This window comes from Stigmatopora nigra, chromosome 10 (assembly GCF_051989575.1).
Source record: "Stigmatopora nigra isolate UIUO_SnigA chromosome 10, RoL_Snig_1.1, whole genome shotgun sequence".
Taxonomy (NCBI): Eukaryota; Metazoa; Chordata; class Actinopteri; order Syngnathiformes; family Syngnathidae; genus Stigmatopora; species Stigmatopora nigra.
Window position 1 is genome coordinate 614,807 of NC_135517.1, and position 23,672 is coordinate 638,478.

The following is a 23,672-nucleotide window of genomic DNA, read 5'->3' on the forward strand; positions in this document are numbered from 1 at the left end:
CGCAGAGCGTCAAATCATGACGTCCAATCCGATGCCATCCCAAAATAATGACCCAAAAACCACCAGTACCTGTCCCAAAAAGACCAGGAATTCATCCTAAAACTTCCAAAATTAAACAAGGGCCACAAGAATTGACTCCAACACTAGCAGGAAGTACCCATAATCAACAGGAAGTGACCCAAAATTCCCCTCAAGTCAAAATATGGTCTGAAATCACCAAAAATGGACTAATACGCCTGCAAAAAAATGGATTAAAAAGATGTACAAAATTAATTTTCTAAAGCGCTTATCCTCAAGGTTCGCGGAGGGTGCTGGAGCCTATCCCAGCTAACTACAAACAACCCGAACCCGTTGCCAACCAACAAAGGACAACAAAGCTATGGTTAATAGTCTTCAATTAACTTAGCATGCATGTTTTGGGGATGTGGGAGGAACCTGGGCTACCCTTAGAAAACCCACACAAGCCCTGGAAAACATCCAAACTCCACATAGCGATCTTAGATGGAACTCTCGACCTCAAAACTACGAGCCCAACACACCAACCACTTATCCACCAGGTTGCATGTTTTTTTTTTTATGTGGACGGAACCTTGGCTACCCATAGAAAAGCCACACATGCCCTGGAAAACATCCAAACCCTACATAGTGATCTTAGATGGAACTCTCGACCTCAAAACTACGAGCCCAACATGCCAACCACTCATCCAGCGGGTTACCAAAAACCCAAAAACAACCCTTACATTTTCCGCCAGACTTCATTTACCGTCATCAGTGCTTGTCAATTAGTTTAAAAACCCTTGTAGTTTTTCCCAATGTAGCGGAAACGACAAACGATCTGGCCGACGTGACGGATGACAAACCCACACAAAGAGACAAATGAGGCCTCTTAACGTACACCCGCGTGAAGGAGAAGATCATAAATTAATTTTCAGCGGCGCGCCGCGACGCACTCGATACGACGACGACGTCGCCTCAAACGGAACGGCGGCGTAAAGAGCCCGTTGTTTGCGGCTAAATCGCCGACCATCTGATTTGTGCTATCATTACGCGGGGGATTGCTTTTCCATTGAAGACGGCGCCGCCGCCGTCGCCGCGCTCGCTATTTTTCGCCGCTCGGCTTCCTCCGACAAAGTCCGACTTTCATCCGTCCAATCCGACCAATTAGAAGGGCGTCTGGTTACCGTAGAGACGGCGTCTTTGAGTCCAATGTAAACACTTAGCATCCTTCTAATGTCCTCTCGCTGCCGTCCACAATAACATTAGCGTCCGTCATGAATAAATCAAGGCCACTTGAAATATAAACGCAATTAGCCAAGCTAGGGCTCGAGAGCTGTACGTGGCTCTTTGATTTATTACATAAAAGGTCAATACGTATTAATGAGCATAGAAGTAAATAGGCAGTTCGTTGGGTGAGTGGGGAGTACGTCGGGCTTGCAGTTTTGGGGTTCTGGGTTCGAAACCAGGTTGGTCCATCTGTGTAGAGTTTGTTTTTTTCTCTCTGGGCATTTGTAGGTTTTCTGTGGGTACTGTAGTTTCCCCTTCATATTCCAAGAATACATGCGTGGGCTTGATCCCAGGTCAATCCCCATGTGTGGAGTTTATAATGTTCTCCAATGGGCTTTTTAGGTTTTCTCTGGGTATTCCTGTTACCCACATTCCAAAAACAACACATGCATGGTAGACTAGTTGTATGCTAAATTTGGGCATCTCTCATTTCTGTGGTTGAGGGTTTGATCCCAGTTTGGTTCTCCTGTGTAAAGTTAGCATGTTCTCCCCAGGCTTTTGTAGCTTTTCTCTGGGTACCCACATTAAAAAATACATGCATGTAGGCTAATTGTATGCTAAATTGTGCTAAGCTATAATTGATTGTCCTTTGTCTCCTCCTATCTTGTGATTGGCTGGCCACCTATTCAGGGTGTCTGTCCCCTGACTATAGTTTCCTGGGATAGGCTCAAGCACCCCTCCCCACACATTTTTATGTATTTTAAATTTTGAGTATGTCTTTCTGGAGAATAAGTTTGTCGTTAAGCTGTTTATTTTATTTTTTAAAGGACGCCTACAAATGAAAATCCTGTCTGCGTCCTTGTAGATAATGCGGGTAAAAACACAAAATCCCGTCCTTGGAGAAACAACAGACTATAAATTGACCTTTGACCCCCATTCACAAATCAAGTGTACACACTACCGCCATTGACGACATCCAATCCAATTTGACTGACAGGGACAAAGTAGAGGTCAAAGGTTAAAGTCCAGACAAGGGTCATTCTTAGATTACATTTTAGACAACTGTATCTTTTTGTGGTTTAAACGCGGGTTTCCGTTGATGTTTTTTTCTCGCCCAGATGGACATCCCGTTAGAAAAGCCGACAGGTCGATGTTGTTGAAAAAGAGAAAGTTAGCCAACGCGGCGGCCATTTAGTCTTTTTCTTGGATTGTCTGCTGGAGCGGCTACGCACCCGCATTGCGCGCGCGGCGTTGGCGCTCGGATAATAGGCGCGGCGAATGGACGGATGGGAGGACGTATAATTGAGAATGTAGTTCCTGTCAGCTCTAACGCAATTACCCGGAGAGCAGGCTGCAGGAGAGCGCTGAACTCCATTTTCTCAACTTGAATTGACCCTGCCGCTACGCTAACATCTCCAGTGTGTTTGCTGTCCAAAAAAACGCGGGTAACACTTTCCCCCAAAGGCGCTCAAATGTTGTTTCTGGATAATCCGCCGCCAAACTAGGAGCAAAAAAGAGAAGTAAAATATGATTGTTTTGCTAGCTTAGGTTCATTGATAGTTGTGAGTTAGCGATAAAGCTAAAGAATGTCGTCTTAAGTCACTAGTGTCAAAGTGGCGGCCCGGGGGCCAAATGTGGCCTGCGGGATCATTTTGTGCGGCCCGATTAATTCAATCATGAGTGTCGACTTGAAGAATGAAGAGTATAGATATATGTTAAAATTCCTGATTTTCCCCTTTTTAAATCAATCATTGTCATTTTTTTAATCAATTTTTTCTGTGTTTTTAGTCAAAAATCATTTTGTAAAATCTAAAAAATATACTTAAAAAAATCTAAAATTAACATTGTTTTAGATCTATATATAACGGAATATTCTGGTCTTTTAATCCAGTTATTTTAATCCATTTGTTTTAAAAAAAAACTAAATATTATATCTAAAATGGTCCAGCCCACATGAAATACATGTTGCTGCTATAAAATTGTGTTTTGGCTAGCAGTTAGCTAGCAATTTGTGCTAACCAGCTACATTTCTTTCATTTCAGATTCAATTTTAGCACGACCAATCAACTTCAAGATTTCCGATTCGCCCTTCAACATTGGAACGACCAACCAACCGTGAGTAATCCATTTAAGATAATCTAAAATAACACTTCGTACTGTATACTGCTCACGCTCAACCCAATTTATTCCAATAATAATACTAATACGAACTAAAACATGCTATTCATGGCATTATGCTAACTTAATAAGGTGCGCTTTAGGTTTAAAGTATTATTATTAGTAGGTAAACAACATAATTTTTCAATTTAGGCCAAAATATTTATGCTAGTATGATGCTTTGGTTTAACTGGACCGGTTTAGGTTGCAGCACTACTTGATGCATTTATATTAAATTCAAAAATGAAGTGAAGCTTTATAAATTGCTAAAAAAATGAATTTGCTACGAATGTATTACATTGTGGCATATCCATGTTGCATTATTAATTTGTTCTTCAGATGATTTTTTTTCTAAGGTGAACTTGTTGAGCGAAGGTGTCTTGTTTGTGATGAATAATTACGCACAAGTGTGGAAAATGGCGGCGGCGCCAATTAGCCTGCTGACTTTGCACGGATCATGTGACTAATATTTTATTACCGGGAATTTTTATTCGGCTTGAAAGAAAGACTGCAAAGATGAAATGAATAATTTGGAGAGGTGAAAATTAGTAGCGAGTACGCCATGCCGCTCGCTCGCTCGCCACGGCTGCTCTAATTGGATAATAACGGGGTTCCGGTCACCTGACTGATAACGCCGCCCGCCGCTAACCCAGTCAGGTGCACCCACTGCAGCTTCCTGTCTGGATTCGGGAATATTCATAACTCAATTTTCTAGCATAATGCCTGCTTCCAGACTGTTTAAAACACTGGTGTCAAAGTGGCGGCCCGGGGGCCAAATCTGGCCCGCGGAATCGTTTTGTGCGGCACGAGAAAGTCAATCATGAGTGCTAACTTTCTGTTTTAGGATCAAATTAAAATAAAAGTATAGATGTATATTATATTTCGTGATTTTCCCGCTTTGAAATCAATAATTGTCATTTTTTTATCATTTTTTTATCATTTTTTTCGGTGTTTTTAGGTCAAAAATCATTTTGTAAAATCTACAAATATGTATAAAAAAAAGCTAAAATAAACATTTTTTAGATCTATAAAAACGGAATATTCAGGGCTTTTAATAGTTCTTTAAATCATTTATGAAAAAAATGTAAATATTATATCTAAAATGGAGTCTGACACCCTTGTCTTAGTTGATTTATCAACCAATTACAATCTATCAAAACTACTTTCAGTTTTTAATTTCACTTCAATCCAATCAACAAAAATTAAACGATAACCAACCAAGATCAAAACAAAAAAAAACCTTCTTCTATAACATCATACGCGAAAAATCCGGCATAATCCGTAACGTGAGCAAAAATATCGATCACGACACTCAATTAAAACCACGTCTCTTTAACGAACGTGCTATTTTTTGACATTGACGCACTCCGGGGGGGCGACCATTCCAATTTGCAGAAGCTCATTTGTTTGTGGAGGTGACGTGTAAGTGGTTTTCTTTAAAATACGTCCGTCTCTCTTGAGAATAAAAGCCAAGATTCCATTAATGACGTCCGTCTTCTCCACGTAAGTCTGGACTGTATTTGTCGTGTCGTTAATGAATATTCTCGCCGCGCGACTAACATTAGCATGCGAAGTGCCGCCGGCAGCTGCTCTGCATTTATTAACAATATTCAGTCGCTGCTGACCACCCAGGAAAAAAAAATAATAATAAATAACGTCGTCCTTCCGCGACTCTACTTTAAACTCTGCCCTTTTTGCTTCGATAGCGATCGCGACCTGTCGGGAAGAGCAAAAGAGCTCGCGTCCCTTCGTCTGATAAAATCGGGTGGTCATAAAATGGGTAAAGGAGGCCGCTCGGGATGTAAAAAAAGAAATATAGCGTATTTTCACGACTATACGACGCATCGCATCTAAAGGCGCAGTGTCAGTAACGAGTTATTTCTGTATTTGTCTCACACAAAGGGCGCATTGTTTTTAAAGACGCAGCCAGGCATGGCAAAACTTAGCTTAAACATACATGCCTGGCCTCAGGTGTCAAAGTTGCGGCCTTGGGGCCAAATTTGCCCCGCTGAATCATTTTTTGCGGCCCGGGAAAGTCAATAAGTGCTGCCTTTTTGTTTTAGGATCAAATTAAAATGAAGAGTATAGATGTATATTACATTACCTGATTTTCCCCCTTTTAAATCCATTTTTTCGGTGTTTTTAGTTCAAAAATCATTTTGTCAAATCTAAAAAATATATTTAAAAAAACTCAAATAAACATTGTGTTAGATCTATAAAAAACGGAAGATTCAGGGCTTTTAATCCAGTTATTTTAATCCATTTATCAAAAAAAAATCTTTTTTGTTCCATATATAAGGTGCACTGGATTATAAGGCGCCCTGTCTATTTTGTAGAAAATTGAAGACTTTTAAGTGCGCCTTATAGTCGTGAAAATACAGTACTTGGTGGCATAATTGAGAATTAAATGATTTTTATGAAGTCTAGCGATTGGCTGTCAAAGTAAAAAAGCGGATCATCTTCGCCAAGGCATCCCATAAACTCCGCCCAATCGTCTTTCCCGTGGCATGTGGCGTTCCCGTTGGGGTTTAATGAATCAAGACATCTATAATTCAGGTTTTTTTTTTTTGCGTTCTTAAAGACGTAGCGCGTCAAAGACACTCTGGGGTTAATGTGGGTGATCACGTGACCTGTGTTAAAATACAAAAAAAAAATGGAAATCCATTTTAATTTTTGATGGCCAGTGAAAGCTCCCCCGCCGGACCCGTTGAACTGGCGGAATACTGTCGGGGGTGCCGTAGCTATCGATGAGCTGTCCGCTCAATGACGACAAGATGTCAGCGTCATTCGTTTGGTTGAAAGGCAATTTTGTGATTAGGACGCCAACGCCACGCTGGTTTTAGAAACTTGTTAGTGAAAACGTAATCTGAATGGCGTAGAGTCAAATAATGGCTCATTTCCGCTTAATGGATGTCAATAACGGCCCTTGAAATCAACAAAATGGCCGATAATGAGTTGAACGAGTTTAAGGAGTCCCACAGGGCTCCATTTTAGTGCCCTTGCAGGTCATTGACGTTTTTACTGGATGGGATTTGACCTAGGGATGACAAAATACAGGGCGACGGACACACTTCCTGGTTGTACTGATCACATGACTTCCTTTTTGAATTCTATAGTCTACGTGTAGTTTGGGAAAAGTACAATCTAGCAATTCATTTATACGGAATCTGAGAAGTAGCACTTGTGATGATTTTTCTTAAGATTTTCTCCATAATCTTGTTTAAAAATAAATTTTAAAAATTAATAAAATGAAAATAAAATCTCAATATAATAAAATTAAAATAGAATGTAAATGCAAAAAATAAAACAAAAATAAAAAATGAATACAATAAAATATGAATTAAATAATATAAAAATTAAATATGAATAAAAAATAAATCAAATAGGAATCAAATAAAATATGAATTAAATCATATAAAATTAAATATAAATACCAAATAAATCATAGGAATAAAATAAGATATAAATTAAATAATATAAAAAATAAATATGAATGAACAATAAATCAAATATGAATAAAATGAAATATAAATAAAATAAAATAACAATTAAATATTAATAAAATACAATTAATACATTACAAATATTTTAAAAAATGCGAGAAATTGTCAAATTCAACGATGTTAAGGCAATTTTAAGGGTAGTCGCAAACGGCTAATATGCAGGAAAATAGGTTAGATCTATAAAAGTAGATTTTCTTAACACTCCTCCTATTTGACGCCGTATCAGGACCCAAACTAATATCCTGCAACCCTCATCGGATTTAGCACCGGTAACCCAAACGGCGTATCGGTAAAAGACCAGTCCAAACGGATAACGCTGGTTGACAGATGAAACGAAGCAGACGCCGCCGTTTCCATGACGACGCGCGCTCGCCGTTATCCACTCCCAAGCCCAGGTGTCATTGATAAAGTGTCAGGCGGCGGTGCTGCGATCACATCTCGCCGCCGTAACCTCTTTGGGTTTGCGCTCGCTTGACAAATTGGCGGAAGGAAAGGTGACCACAAGGTGATTGTCGCCAACGCCACCGTCTTCTTGCCTTCATCAAACTGATAAAAAAACAAACTGGAAAACTCTGACGGTTTCCCTAATAGCTTGTTTTTGTTCTCCGTTGTGGCGTTGGCTACATGGCGCCGCCACAGTGGCTATTTTTAGACAACTCCCGTGACAATCTTCTTCAGAGACGGCAGATTTTTTTTTGAAAGCAACAGGCGGCCGCTTCATTACGCCGTGGTACTTCTCCCAAAACAAAGCCGTCCACTTTGGTTGCCGAGGACAATGGCGCAAACGAGAACGGCGGATTTACGGCGGCGCCCCCCCCCGACTCGAGTCCTCTTTCTCCAAGCCAGTCTTTTGATTGCGTCTTGACGAGGGCTTTCAATCAAAGCCCTTTTGAGAGTGCGGCACCCCCACTTCGGATTTGTCGTCCAAATGTTGCCGATTGTTTTGGAATCCTGATTTGGAGTGGCGCTCAGTGGCGGGATCTCTTTCACCCCCGTGCGCGAGAGCATCCTCAGTAAAGCGTCTTCTTACTTGTAGGAGATGCAAAGTGTCAAATTCGAGGTTTAGTAGACTTTGGAGATCCGATGCGGCCATTTTTGTGGCTTCACCTTTGAAATTTGATACATAAAAAATGCATTTGATGCTCAAATATGGGTCTTTTTTAAATATCTTATCGTTATTCCACCCCCAAAAATGCATGGAGCGGCATTAAATTGTTTTTATAATACAGTGTTACCTTGAGATATGAGCTTAATATGGTCGTATGTCGATTTACTCATAACTCAAATCAACGTTTGCCATTGAAATGAACGGAAAAACATATTAATTGGTTCCAATCTGGGTTTTTTAAAAATATTTCATTGTTATTCCAACCCCCCAAAAAATGCATAGAACGGCATTAAATTGTTTTTATATACAGTGTTACCTTGAGATACGAGCTTAATGCACTCATATGTCAAGTTACTCTTAACTCAAATGAACATATGTTCTGGGGTTCTGATTTCTTTATTTTTTTTAGCTTTTATTTATCCAAACTGACTGGATTAAAACGGAGAAATTCATTCTTTGAATGTTTCTCACTTGATTATCTTGTTTTCCCATTTTTTTAAAAGTTGAAAGTCATGTCAAATTTTGCATTAAATGGACATAATTGAGTGAATGAGGCCCGTCATTAGCATTCATTGCTATTCATGACAGGTAATATGTCATGATGATGATGATGATGACAGTCGACAGACGTGACGCTGTCATCAAAAGCCTTCTGAGTCACGTCAACTTTTCATTAAAGTGACATCACTTGGTGACACATGTCCTTAGCATGAATCCATTTTTATGACAGGTGACGTGGCAAGATGATGATGATGACAGTTCTATGACACTATCTCGAGAGGCTTTTAAAGTCCGACCAATCTTTATGATATACCGTATTTCTCACATTTAAGCCGTATTTTTAACAAAAAAGTCTGAATCAATGATATATGCGTAAATGACACTTGACATACATGAAACGCAAGACAATGTGGGCTTTTGTTTCAAAATAGAGGAAAAGATCATCAGATAAAACGCTTAACATCATTTATTTTGACGTCTGTGAATTAAACGCAGCTTATACGCAGAGGCGGTTAATATGCCAGAAAATACGGTCATTTCCTTTTCAAAATAAAAGATGAAATATAAATAAAATAAATATCTTTAATTAAAAATAATATATTAAATATAATATATTAAAATAATACTATAAAAACAATACTTTAAAAATAATACAATAAAAACAATACATTAAAAATATCGGATAAAAAAATAATAGTTGAAAAATAATAGATTTAAATAATAGGATAAAAAAATAGATTAAAAATGATAGATTATAAATAATGCATTAAAAATAAAATATATCAAAAATCATACAGTAAAAATAATATATTAAAAATCATACATTAAAGATACATTAAAAATAATACATTAAAAGTAATACATTAAAAATAATGCATTAAAAATAAGGCACTAAAAATAATGCATTAAAAATACTGTATCAAAAATAATTCAGCAAAAATAAATTCCTTTTCTAGCCACGATTTAGTGAGGGCCGTCTGAAGCGTCCTTAAATGCTCCCAATTCCGTGTTTTGTGATCAAACCACCTGGCAATTGCGTGGGTGTGGGGGTCGCTACTCGGCGGTTGGTTGATGATTAAAAGGCCGCCACGGGCAGCTTTACAACGCCGGCGGGCTCCAACGAGACGGGTGAGTCAGTCGGCTCGGGGAAAAGTCAACGCAAGAAAAGAAGCACGTTGCGAGGCTCCGTCCGTAATTACATTTGACGAGCGCCACAAAGTCAAGGGATAATATTCCGAGTGGTAAAATATGGCGGAGGAGTCAAGCCGCCTTTTGCTCGGGTCGACTGCGCAAAAGTCATCTTCAAGTTCGCCTGAACGAGTGTAGCCCAGAAAAGAAAAAAAATGCTCGTATGTGGGTGGAAATGTAGCCTGTTTTTTCAAGTTTTTGCTAGGAAAGAGTGACTTTTTTTAGCGTGGTGCGACTGTATCTTTTCTTGCTAAAGAGGATTTTATTGAGGAGCCTGAACGCAAGCCCGATTAAATGCCAATAGCCCGCCTGGCGGATGACTAAAAAAAAACACAACCCTTTGCTAATTGGATGACTTCATTAGTGGAAGCCTGAAAGGTTATTTTGTGTGCTCTGATTGCTCATTGATTGTGCCTGGAAATATTTAAGGATAGCTCAAGTCAACTTTGGGATTAAATGGTGGCTGTTTTGGGGGGTTAGGGTTAGGTATGCTAACAAAAATATTGAAAAATAATAGCATTTCGTAGAGTGAAAGTTTAAGAATGGGAGTTATGCCGATTGGAAGTTTATGTCAAAATACTCGGGAAAATAAGTCAAATAGGTAATGAAAATAAAAGAAAAAGAGAATAGACTTTTCGATAATAATGTGCAATATCAAATTAGTCAAATAATCAATGAATCACATCTGATAATCGCTCGCTTTGGCTGTGTTGTTGTATAGCTTCTATTGCTAACATGCTAAAAACATGTTTCCTCGTCATCTTCTTCTCCTAAGCGTTCGTCCGGAACTAGCGTTCATCTCGCAACAGCGCCCCCGCTCTCCGTGGTGGTGGGCTCGTGTAATTACAGTTTACAATTATCAATTTTTTAACGATCTTTTCTCATATTTATTATCATTGACAAAAATATGTTTTTCTTCTTAGTTCCTGATCAAATCAAAAATCCCTGTTTTCATCCGATTCTGACATTTTGAGGATTTTGAATGCGGGACCTAAAATCCTCAAAATCGCCCCAAAAATCATTGATCGGAACGTCACTGTTGAAAAGTCACAGGAAGTGGCCATTTTTCTTTGCAATGGCCATTTTGTGAACCTTTTAGTTGTCATTAATTACACTCTCGATGTGCCAAAAGCTACTGCGCAACAACGACGTAAAAAGGCTTTTTTTTGGTTTAATCCCATCTGACAAATGACATCTCGTCTTTGATAAAAAGAACCCCGGCCTTCTTTATTCTAATGTGTACGCGCCTAACAAAAAAAAACAATCCAAATAAAAATCCTTGTGGGGGCTGCAGGGCACAAGCATTGATTGTGTTTGAAATGGAAAAGATCAATCAAAAGCAAAAGGGTTATCAGATTGTATGGAATCTAATAATACCACTCCCACAAGGAGAGCTCGCCGCCATCGCCATCGTCGCCACCGCCATCGCCGCCATCGATCCGCTTCCCCATCGATGACTCGTCCATATGGAATAATGCAAGGGCGAGGAGATGAACGTTTGTCATGCGTCGCCGCCGGAACGCTAATGTGATCGATAGCGCCACCTGGGATACGCGTTTATTTTGGGGTGAGGGGAGGGGTTCATATTGATGTCGTCGCCAATGTACTCATGGACCTACGGCAAAGTTTTTTTTTCAACCCATGTATTTTCCGGACTACAGTCATACCTCGACATACGAGTGCCCCGACATAGGAGCAATTTGAGATATGAGTAAATTTTTGAGCAAATATTTGTCTTGAGATACGAGTTGAAAACGTTTTGCAAATATTTGTCTTGAGATACGAGTTGAAAACGTTTTGCAAATATTTGTCTTGAGATACGAGTCGAAAACGTTTTGCAAATATTTGTCTTGCGATACGAGTCGAAAACGTTTTGCAAATATTTGTCTTGAGATACGAGTAGAAAAATGTAGCATTTGTCTTGAGATACGAGTAGAAAAATGTAGCATTTGTCTTGAGATATGAGTAGAATTTTTTATCAGATATTTGTCTTGAGATACAAGTAGAAAAAAATTAGCAAACGTTTGTCTTGAGATACGACTAGAATTTTTTTGCTAATATTTGTCTTGAGATACGAGTCAAATTCTGATATATGAGCAAAGTCCTTTTGTTCACACAACTTGCTAACTTTGAAAAAAATAGTTGCGTGCCAGATTCTCCCTCCACCCCCTTTAGCGGGCCATTTCCGGCCCACGTGCCGCACTTTTGTCGCTCTCGGGTACAAACAAACTCTGAGCAAGTTTATTGTTAGTGTTTCCTGACATTAAGAGTAATTAAATTTGTTGTTTTCAATGCCTGACCTTTTGCGTGCCATGAGTCACCAAAATAACGCATTTCAAGACAGAGCTGCTGGGCACCAAGTGGAAAAAAGACGGGGAACGCAATGCGGCAGACGCGGCTCGATTCTCTTGACCTGGATTGCAGAAAGTTGCGAAACATGGGGGAAACATTAGCTTTGCTCCCCGACACTTTGTGCCTGCTAATTAAACAGATGCGGCCGCAGGCTCTTTTCCTTCCCCTTTGGCCAAATATGCCAATTCCGTGTCGCTAACGCTAACAGCGCTACGCCCCCGCTCTTATTTTATTTCATCTTTGTTTTACGTTGAAATTTGGCACTGCGACTCTGGTTTTCTCCCAAAAACATGCGTGCTAGGCTAATTCTATGCTAATTTGGCCCAAGCTACAAGTGTTTGTCTAATTGTGATTCTCATTGTGCTCCTCCTATAGTTGCTTTGCTAGGTTCCGGCACCCCCGCGACCTTTGTGTGAGGATAAGCAGTTTGGAGGATGAATGAATGAATGTTGATTTTAAACCAGTAGTACATTATTTTTTTCCATTGGTGGCGCAGTGTGTAAGTGGTTAGCGTCTCGGTCTTGCATTTTTGGGTCCGAGGGTTCGATTCCAGGTTTGTCCTGACTGTATGGAATTTTGATGCCTTGCCTGGCTTTTCTTCGGGTGCTCCGTTTTCCCCTCACATACCCAAAAACATGCATGCTAGGCTAATAGTATGCTAAATTGTCCCTAGCCATGAGTGTAATTGGTTGTTTGTTTCCCTATGGCTCCCCGAGGTTGGCTGGGATAGGCTCCAGCACCCCCTGCGAACCTTATGGGGGTCGGTGGTTCGGAAAATGAATGAATGAATGATTAGTCCGACACATTGTTATGATTGGAATTGTAACATGAATAATTTGTGATTATTTGGCTCATTTTAGGACATTTTTGTATTTTATTTTGGTAACCACGAGGCAACAATAAGCGTTTTTTCCGTGAACTGAAACGACCTCCAGCCAACCGTTAAAGGGCAACCGACTCATCAAGCGCCGCCAAACACCAAAGCGGACTTTTCCGTTGAAGGCCGCAACGTCAAACGTGACATCTTTTGAACGCTAATTGGCGCGAGAAGGGCGCCAAAAGTCGGGAAGAAGCTATTTTTACTTACATTTATTTTAGATTGTCAAAAGTATTGCGAGGAAATAAAACAAAGTTTCAAAGTCAGTCTAAGCTCATTAAAATGTGGCCTGTGATTACTTTGAATTTTAAAGCAGGAGCGCTAATTAACGTTTCTGTTTTTCCGTAAATGTTGCTCAGAAAAAGAGCGCAATTGATGAAACGTGAGGCTTCGCTTGTGTTTATTACGTTTTGTTTTGGGGCCGCTTTGATCCTCTTTTGGGGAAAAAATCCAAGTCAGCATTATTAAGTCATTTGATTGGGCCACGGAAACGCATTGCTAATGAGGCCGCCAAATTTGGATGAGCAGAAACATTGCTAATTAGCGCTAATCCAGGCTCAGTGCTAACTGTCAATCAACAATTTACAAGGTGGAAAATGGACGGCATTTTATGCTTGTTGCTAATGCTAACTTTGTGGGAATAATTTGCTAATTGCTGCATAGTTATTAGCGTGTCGGCCTCACAGTTCTGGGGTCGAGGGTTCAAACCCAGATTGATCCTTGCTGTGTAGAGTTTGCATCTTCTCTTGAGGCTTGCGTAGGTTTTCTCCGGGTACTCCAGTTTCCTCCCACATCCCACAAAATTACATGCTAGGCTAATTGTATGCTAAATCACTGACGGCCATATACTTTCAATCCAATAGTATAGAAGATATCCCATGGGCAAACTACGGCCCGCGGGCCACATATGGTCCTTTAATGATGAGTATGTTAATACTTTAGTCCTTTTTACTGTATGTACTGTTAACGGATGCACTTTTTTAGATGTATCCTATCTTGTGCCGACCCCGCCCCATCTGCCACATTTTTAATGTCAATGTGGTCCCTTCCCAGGCCCAAAAATGTCTCCAGCCCTGTTATAGAATCAGTGACCAGACAAGCAGTGAATTTTCACCTGCCGGTTTTGGTTTTCACGCTTGTCTAAAAGTGCGAATTCGGCGGCGTGGCCGTCCGCCGCGTTGACGTCTTGCCAAAAGCGGCGAGAAGACGACGACACCTCCCACGCGCCGCTCTCGGCGTCCCGTTCAATTAACACGTCAGAAAAGAAAGATGGCTTCTTTGTACGCGGGCAGGAAAAATAGCGGCTGCCATACCCCGTCCGTCGTCAGCAGCTTTACGCTTAGGATTGGTCGCCCGCCTGCCAATTTGTTTGGATTTAAACCATTATTTCACTAAGTATTTCCCCCCCATTTAAATTCAATTTGATTTATTTTAGCTGACCTGGAAAATGCTGTATAATATGTTAAATTTGATATTTCATGAGTTATTAGTGGATTTGATTTGTTTGGATTTAGACCATTATTGCCCTCCATTTTTTACATGCCATATTTGAAAAATCAGCTCAATTTCTATTATATCATCTTAAAAATGATGTATAATATGTTAGATGTAGTATTTCTTGAACTATTAATAGATTTGATTTGTTTGGATTTAGACCATTATTGCACTCAACATTTTTTTACCCCATTTAAAAATTAAATTTCTTTTAGATAATCTGAAAAATGCTGTATTGTATGTTAGATATAATATTTCTTGAACTATCAGTGGATTGGATTTATTTGGAGATAGCCCATTATTGCACGCCATTTAATTTCTGTTTATTTTCACTTTCCAAGCCTGCCTTCCCATACAAACGATTAGTTTCGGCCCACCACAAATTATCTACAAAGAACCATCATTAAGTGACGTAAAGGTCGAAATTCAAATAAAAAATCGAACGCAAAATGGCAGCCTGTAAAGCAAAATGGCGGCTCAATCGTTACCAAAACGTCCTTCTGGCCGCTGACTTCCCAAAGCCAGCTGATTGCAATCAATGCTTTGCAAAATGGCCTCATTTTGCGCCTATTTGAGCAGCAATCAAGCGGGCGGGCGGGCGGGCGTCGAGTCAGGTCGGAATGTTAAGCATGAAAAGAGCATGTTTCTATTGACACAAAATGGCTGCGCGCGTACGTCGTCCGTCAATAACAAGTGGAAGGATCTTCTAACGTTCAAATGCCGCCGTGCAAAACGGACAGTTGTCGACAAGCTCTGACCTTTACTAATCAATGGACGGGCGCCAAAGGTCGGCGCCGTTTTTTTTTTTCGCGGGGGAAAGACGAGTGGGGCCTCGACCCGGGTTTAACCCCGCCATAGTGTATTAAAGGTTTCCCCTCTGCTCTTGTTTGGGTGAAATCTCTTGGTTTAAGTGCTTCTTAAGAGTGATTCCCGCCGTGTGGCGCCGCCTGATCCCGGATTAAGCGTTGGCGTTTTGCTGATTCAGCTACTTGGTTGAATTTTTTTTGGCTGGAAATGTGCTCGTTTGTTGTTGTGGTTGATTGATAGTGTAAAACTTTATTGACAAAGGGTGTTGACGTTAATTTATTGAGGGATGGTGGAAGGGATTTTTAGTTTATCTGGGTTAAGTGTCAGGCGAAGGTTGAAAAGGATGTGTTGGAAGAGGTTGGAAATTGGATATTTATTTAATATTTATTTAGATATTTAAAAATATTTATATAAATAGTGAGTGACGATTTAGATTGGGTGTTTGTTGTCGTCAATGGAAACCAAAAAATCGAGGTGCGGAAGGTTAGTTTTGTGTAGAAGACATAGGCTATCTTAATTATTATTATTATTATTATTATTTTTTTACAATATATTTAGCTTATTTTTTCATATTTATGTAAAAAAAATTGCATCACAAATAGCTTTATTTTATCTGCATTTTTAGCATTTTCAATTGGAATGGAAGGTTTTTTAATGTTTTTTTTCAGGTCTTTTTTGGCCCAGATTTGATTCTCAAGATTTTTTTATGAATTAAAAAATTACTAAATGCTAAATATTTTTCGGGTAATATTTTAAATTTTCCGATAACTTGATTCTCACTAAAAATGCAACTAAATGTTTTATTCAGTTGTAGATATATATTCATTCATTCATTTTCTGAACCACTTATCTTTATAAGGGTTGCAGGGGGTGCTGGAGCTTACCCCAGTTAACTATAGGCAGGGTTTACCCCAGCCAAGCCGACAAACAACCAATCAGGGAGAATTTAGCCTACAATTAGCCTAGCTTGCACATTTTTGGGGCTGTGGGAGTAAACCGGAGTACCCGGAGAAAACCCACGCAAGCCTGGGGAGAAGATACAAACTCCCCAGAGCGAGTACCCACATGCGATCGAACCCACGGCCCCAGAACTGCGAGCCGGATGCGCTAAGCTGTCATTTGTTGCCAATGTTTGTTTTCTTTGGGTGGCATCTCATGTCAATTTCCAAGTTCGTGTGGAGGTGTCAATGGCATGGAAATGTGTCAACAAATAAAAGTCATTCAATCAACAAACTGGAGGCAACATATGTGTGCAAATGTGCCCTCCCACCCGCACACCCGCACACCCGCACACCCACCCACCCACACATGCTAGCGTGTTAAGACACGCAACAGATGCTCCAAAGTCTGCCTTCCAAATTGTACACCAGTGACGTTTGTCAATTTCGCAGCCACTAAAATAAATTGCCATTTCCAAACCGGGCCAACTCCATTTTTCATCTTTCTCATCTCATTTTCTGAACTATATTATTCTCATTTGGGTCACCAGGGGGGTGCTGGAGCCTATCCCCGCTGACTGGTGGGCAATAACCTGAACTTGTGGCAAGCCAATCATGGGCCAAGTCGACAAACAACCAATCAGGGACAATTTAGCCTACATTTAGCCTAGCATGCATGTTTTTGGGGATGTGGGACGAAACCGGAGTACCTGGAGAAAACCCATTCAGCCCTGGGGTTTAACATTCAAACTCCACTCAGATGGACATGACTCGGATTTGAACCCAGTACCCCAAAGCTGTGAACCCGACCCGCAAACCACTGGCACCAACGTGCCGTCCCCATTTTTTTTTCTTATATAGTATGTAGAGTTCTTTTCAGATCAAGTCTGGTCCAATTCCAGGTTTAGTTTCACTTTTGAGCTATATGGGTCGCTTCCTTAGTGCAAGACTGGGCCAATTTTGCCAGTAAGTGAGGTTAATGAAATGAAGTAAGAGAGGAATTTGGACTGAATGCTAATTAGCATATGTCATAATAGTGGGCCAACATCCTAGCAATGAAGGCTGACAAAAGTGCGTTATGTTGGATGAACATTACCATAATTCATCTACTACTGCTGGATTTGGTTGTGATGGATTTAGACCATTCTTACACTCAATTTATCCTTTTTAAATTAGTTTGATGTTTTTCAACTAAGCTGCAGAATGCTGTAGAATGTGTTAAATATCATATTTCGTGAGTTATTATGTTTATTATTATGTTTGGATTTAGACCATTTTTGCACTCAACTTTTTTTTAACCCTTTTAAATTCACTTTGATTTCTTTAAGCTCTATCATATTTTATTCATCGCATTTCTTAAACTATATTAGTGGATTTAATTAGTTTGGATTTGGACCATTATTGCCGTGAACATTTTTCCTCTTTAAAAATTCAGGGATCACGTGGCAAATCTGAGGGGTTAAAAAACGATCCCTTGGAAGAATGAATCACCGTCATATCCTGGACTAAGATTAAAAACGAAAAAAATGGCCCATATTTTACAGCATCCATAAAACTCTGTAGTGACTCTGTAGCAAAATGGTGGAAATGGAGTTGGCCCAAGAGAGTCACTCCCTCACTGGCTCAATTGAATCATCCAGCACGGATGTCCTCTTTGGGCAAGGCGCCTGTCAAAAAGTGTTTGTCACTTGTCACCTGGGAACACGATCAACCTTCTCACATTTAATTCCATTTCATTACGCACAACATGCTTAAGTGGTTATTTTGTCGGCCTCGCAGCTCTGGGGTCGAGGGTTCGATTCCATGTCGCTCTTTTTCTATGTGCAGTTTGCATGTTTTCTTCAGGCTTGCTTGGGTTTTATTTGGGGGTGCCGGTATTCTCCCACATCCCCCAAAAAAACATGCTAGGCTAATTTAGCATGCTAAATGGCCTTTTAGCTATGATTGGTAGTACTATGTGCCCAAAATCAGTTGGGATAGGCTCCAGCACCCCCAGTGACGCTAATATTATGACTAGCTCTTATTAAAAAAAATTGCCAAGAAATTGAAATGGCTGTTTTTCCTGTCATGTATATATTTTGTATTTTATATATGTTTTTAAACATGTTTTTATTTGTATTTTTTTAGGAATGTGAACCCGATTGGTCCAAAGCATATCTTCAAACAAAAGGCAGACTACACCCTAGACTGGTAAGTCACATATTTAATCATTTTTCTTGTAATATTAAATTTTCCTTACTATCACTATATTATAACAACATTCCTTGTTTGAGCGCCCCCTTTTGTATTTGAAGGTACAACGTTATTTACATGAAAAGGCCTAATTTTGGACAAATAATCACTTTTTTAGGCAAAAATAGCTCATTCTAAAAAATTCAATGACAATTTTCATTTTCTGAACCACTTTATCCTCGCTTGGGTTGCAGGGGTGCTGGAGCATATCCCAGCTAACTGTAGGGGACAACCTGAATAGCTTGCCAGCCAATGACCAATCACCCCGTAGCTAAGGGCAATTTTGAGTGCTATATCAGCCTAGCATGCATGTTTTTTGGAATGTGGGAGGAAACCAGAATACCCAGAGAAAACCCACATAGGCCTAGGGGAGAAAATCCAAACTCTACACTGGTATTTGTACCGATAGCCGTGAGGCCGACGCGTTAAACCACTAGCTCCACCGGGCTGACCAATGACATATTTTTGAAGTAAAATGATGACATTTGTTTGTTTTTCCGGCGGAATTTAAACCCGAAAAAAAATTGCGTGCGAGCGAAATCCCCGAAGGTCCCCGCAGAAGCGTAAACACAACGTATACGTGTCACATGGTCTTCCAGTTGTTTGTCCGTCGGTTCGTCTCGTGGCCGGCGGTGTTGTCACAACATATCTTTTCCACACAAATGGGTCACCCGCGCGGGAAAATCACACAAATCCGCCCGACGATATCAACTCGTAATAAAGAATAAGAAGCGCCTGCAAAAGATGTATTTCTTTTTTTTTTTTAGTTATTGTACAACCTTTTAACAGTTTTTTTTTCGAGGGCTAATTAAATTGCAGCTGTTCGCTGTTGTTTACAATGTAAATTAATTGTACTTTTAATCACATAACAAGCTGTTAAGAATAAAACAACAGTTCTTTATTACATTTACAAGCAATTCCGGGGTGTAAAAATTTTTTTTTTTTTTGGTCAGCATAAGCGAAAGGAAAATATATTTTTTTAATACGTCCACTTTATGGGTTTTTTTGTGGGGCAAAACAATGTTTATACGTTTTTTTGTGGCTAATTTTTGGGCTAAAAAAGTGACATACTATGCATACTAAATGTATATTTAATGATAGCGCCCACAAATTATACTGTAGAAAGAAAAAAATCATTTTCTTTGCATTGGATCTCTGATTCATAAAAAAATAGATAAAAAATAGCCTTATTTTAATTTTAAGAGGATCCAAAAGAACACCATGTCCCTTCCCGAATATTAGGAGCGAATAATGTGAATTTAAATCAATCATTTCACTCCCAAGCGTGCTTTGAAAACCATGTAGAAGTTCAAGTCTATTTTTCTTGAACATGAGCAATTAGCGCCACAATAGCTAGCACATTTTAGCACCTCAAAAGCCTCGATTTTCATCAAATTCGAGACACCAGACGGTGGGAACCAAATCATTCCGACACCAGTCGGCGTAAATGACTCTAAATAGCTTTGAGATTTCATTGTACCAATTGGGAACAGCCTGTTCCAGATGTAGCAAAGCATAGCCAAAACAAAGCGCTAGCCTCCATGTTTCGCTAGCGCTAGCTTGTTTTAATATGCATTTGAAAACTATCAAACAAAACAGCTATTTTCGATACAAGACTCACAATATGGCCTTAAAGAAATGATCACTACTTCTAATTCAATTGAATATTAACGAGTTAGCATAACATATTGTGCTGAAAACTTACTTTTATCATTTTTAAGGGATTTATTGTGGCTAGTTTTCAATATTGTGGAAGGAATTGTGCTAATTCATTTGAATATTAACGAGTGAGCATAACATATTCTGCTGAAAACTTACTTTTATCATTTTTAACTGATTTATTGTGGCTAGTATTTAGTATTGTGGAAGGAATTGTGCTAATTCATTTGAATATTAGCAAGTGAGCATAACATATTCTACTGAAAACATACTTATAATTTTTTAACAGATTTATTGTGGCTAGTTGTCAGTTTTGTGGAAGGAATTGTGCTAATTCAATGGAATATTAACGAGTGAGCATAACATATTCTGCTGAAAACATAGTTTTATCATTTTTAAGAAATTTATTGTGGCTAGTATTTAGTATTGTGGAAGGAATTGTGCTAATTCAATGGGATGAGCATAACATATTTTGCTGAAAACGTAGTTTTATCATTTTTAACTGATTTATTGTGGCTAGTATTTAGTATTGTGGAAGGAATTGTGCTAATTCATTTGAATATTAACGAGTGAGAATAACATATTCTGCTGAAAACTTACTTTTATCATTTTTAAGGGATTTATTGTGGCTAGTTTTCAATATTGTGGAAGGAATTGTGCTAATTCATTTGAATATTAACGAGTGAGCATAACATATTCTGCTGAAAACTTACTTATAATTTTTTAACAGATTTATTGTGGCTAGTTGTCAGTTTTGTGGAAGGAATTGTGCTAATTCAATGGAATATTAACGAGTGAGCATAACATATTCAGCTGAAAACCCCTTGGCTTCCCCGACAATGAGGTTTTGGCAAACGGCGGCGGTTGTGGCGGAATGCCCAACTGACCTTAAAGAGCCTGAGTATGTTGGCCACCATGATGGAAACGGAGCTGGACGACGCCCCGATGACGCCCACCACCCTCTCGGGTTTGGTGACGATGGGCGCCCCGCCGCCCAGGCACTTGACGTCGGTGCCGTCCTTCTCGATCAGGGCCTGCACGAAGGTCAGCGACTGCTCCAAGGCGTGCGTGTCCCGCGAACAGGTGTCCAGGATCCGGGCCCCCAGCGTTATATTGGGCAGCAGGTTGTGGTCGTTGTTGATGCGGTCCAGGGCGAAAAGCATGGCCTCCAGACGGTGGATCCCCTTCTCCTTCTTCAGCTCGCCGCAGGGTTTCCCCTCGTGACCCCTGGCGTGGACGGGAAACAGGCCCCCCAGGGAGATGTCCCCGTCGATGCGGATGGAGTTCAGGTGGCTGTGACCCGGCCCTTTGGGCTTGGCCGCCTGGGCCGCCTCGGGGGAGGAGTCGAGGAGGAAAGGGAGCAGGAGGAGGAGCACGCCGTGGCGTCGGCGGACGCCGGGCGGCGTGGCGTACATGACCGCGGCGAGTGAATGGAAGCGGGCGTCGCCGGTTTAATTGCTTTCCGAGCAAGAGTGGCGTCCTCTCATGTCGCCCCGCCCGCTTAAAGTCCGACGTGAGCTCGGCTATTCCGCGGTGGCGCCGCCCGCCGACCCATCGTCCAAACGGTCAAGTCTATGGAGATCCGGATTTAAGAGGTGGAGCCTCCAGAGAATCTCCCAGTCTTTTGTCTTTCGGCGTCCCCCCTCTCCCCCAGTCGGGGGATTTAGCCCGGTGTCGGAGCTCTGGGGCCCGCTCGTCCCGGCGAGGCTTTGGCGGAGATTTCCTGTCGGATGAAAAAGAAGATGAAGAAGGCGTTGAGGTTAGTCGGAGGAGATGAATGTCGGGCGGAAGGATTTGTTTGGATTTTCAATGGCTGTTCTGTCTTTTCTTTGAAAGGTAACCTTGTATCTGTGGCGATGACGCGTTTGGAATTCAGACGGCGCTTTTTCCTCAAGGTTGACGGCCGCGTCCCACGTGTTGCCGTCTCACCTGTCGGCCTTGTCATGAAAAAAAGAATCCCACGTTCTGGAGCGAAAAACGTTGAAGCCGTTTTTGAATGTTCTGGCTTTGCTCGGGTTGTCTTTCATACCATGGCAATCGCCGCTCATGCCTGGCAATGCGCTAATCCGTCCCCAAATATGTTATGCTAGCCACTAGCATATGTTATGCTATCCACTAGCATATGTTATGCTATCCTAGCCGCTCGCATATGCTATGCTGTCTAAGCCGCTAGCAAATGTTATGCTATCCTACCCTCTAGCATATGTTATGCTATTCTAGCCGCTAGCATATGTTATGCTATCCTAGCCACTGGCATATGTTATGCTATCCTATCCCTAGCATATGTTATGCTATTCTAGCCGCTAGCATATGTTATGCTATCCGAGCCGCTCGCGTATGCTATGCTGTCCAAGCCGCTAGCAAATGTTATGCTATACTAACCTCTAGCATATGTTATGCTATTCTAGCCACTAGCATATGTGATGCTATCCTAGCCACTAGCATGTTAAGCTAACCGCTAGCGTATATTATGCTATCTATTAGCATACCTATGTTGTGCTATCTGCAAGCGTATGTTAGGCTAGGCACTAGCGTGACATCGTCACATAACTAGTCTGATGCTGCCTGCCTAAACTACAATGTTGGCCTTCCGTTAGCAAAGCTGTTAAATTGTGTTGGTTCCATGGCTTCAGTCTATTTTCCAAGGGTTTTGTAAGCGGAATATTTTGTATCCTAGGACCGGGGGATTTTTTTAACGGGATTATTTGCTATGGTTGGACCTGAATATTTCTTATCTAGTGTCGCTACACCGACTTTTGCCCTCCCGTCCCCAATTGTTCTTCTTCATCCACTTGTCTGTGACAGCGGCCATCGGCGGTTAAAGGGCACCTGGAGTGAATCACCCGTGAGAAATGACTCGTGCTCACACGCCGGCCCGCCGTACCCGCGCACCCGCTAGACCTTGTCACTTCCCCTGCGCGCTCAATGAATCTCGCCCGCTCGCCTCTAACCTAAAGCAGACGCCGGCGTGGAGATTGCTTCCCTCGAAAGCCGTCACGGCTCCAACCGCCCTCCCGTTAAGCGCCGAATGCCTTCCATGAACCCGACTGATGTGAAACTAGGGTTGTTTTGTGGTCTTTTTGGGGGTAATTGGACAAAAAAAGACATGCTAAGATGCTAACAATCCTATCACTGTTGTTTACTGTTATCAGGAACCCAACTAATGCTAGACTTATAGTGTTTTTGTGTTGTTTTTGGGGGAAAATATACAAAAAAAGACATGCTAAGATGCTAACAATCCTGTCACTGTTGTTTACTGTTATCAGGAACCCAACCGATGCTAGACTTATTGTTTTTGCGTTGTTTTTTTGGGGGTAAATGGTCAAAAAAGACATGCTAAGATGCTAACAATCTCCGTTGTTTACTGTTATCATTGTTTTTAAGGAAAATGGCGTAAGGATATTTGCAAATATTCAGCGGAACACACTTTGTGACTGTTCCTATATTTTTGACATTGCAATAATAGTTTTAACTCCGATATTTTATCGTATTTGTGTTTTTGGCTGGTCAAGTTTGAGACCCTTGAATATGTCAGATAGTCAATTTTATTGATTTTTTTACTTTTAAATGCTACAGTCAACAAAATAAGGAGATTGCATGTCAAAAAAACTCAAGCTAGCTTCCGCATCGCT

The 23,672-nt window shown here is 40.6% G+C and overlaps 1 protein-coding gene across 1 annotated transcript in view; it reads right to left on the minus strand.

Annotated features, from left to right (window-relative positions):
• grm4 (glutamate receptor, metabotropic 4) overlaps nucleotides 1–23,672 on the minus strand; it is a 98,153-nt gene that overhangs the window by 56,029 nt on the left and 18,452 nt on the right. Inside the window, exon 2 of the mRNA XM_077727069.1 lies at nucleotides 20,928–21,763. Within this exon, the coding sequence (XP_077583195.1) occupies nucleotides 20,928–21,455 (528 nt within the window). The 5' untranslated portion in view covers nucleotides 21,456–21,763. The remainder of the gene's footprint in view (nucleotides 1–20,927; nucleotides 21,764–23,672) is intronic.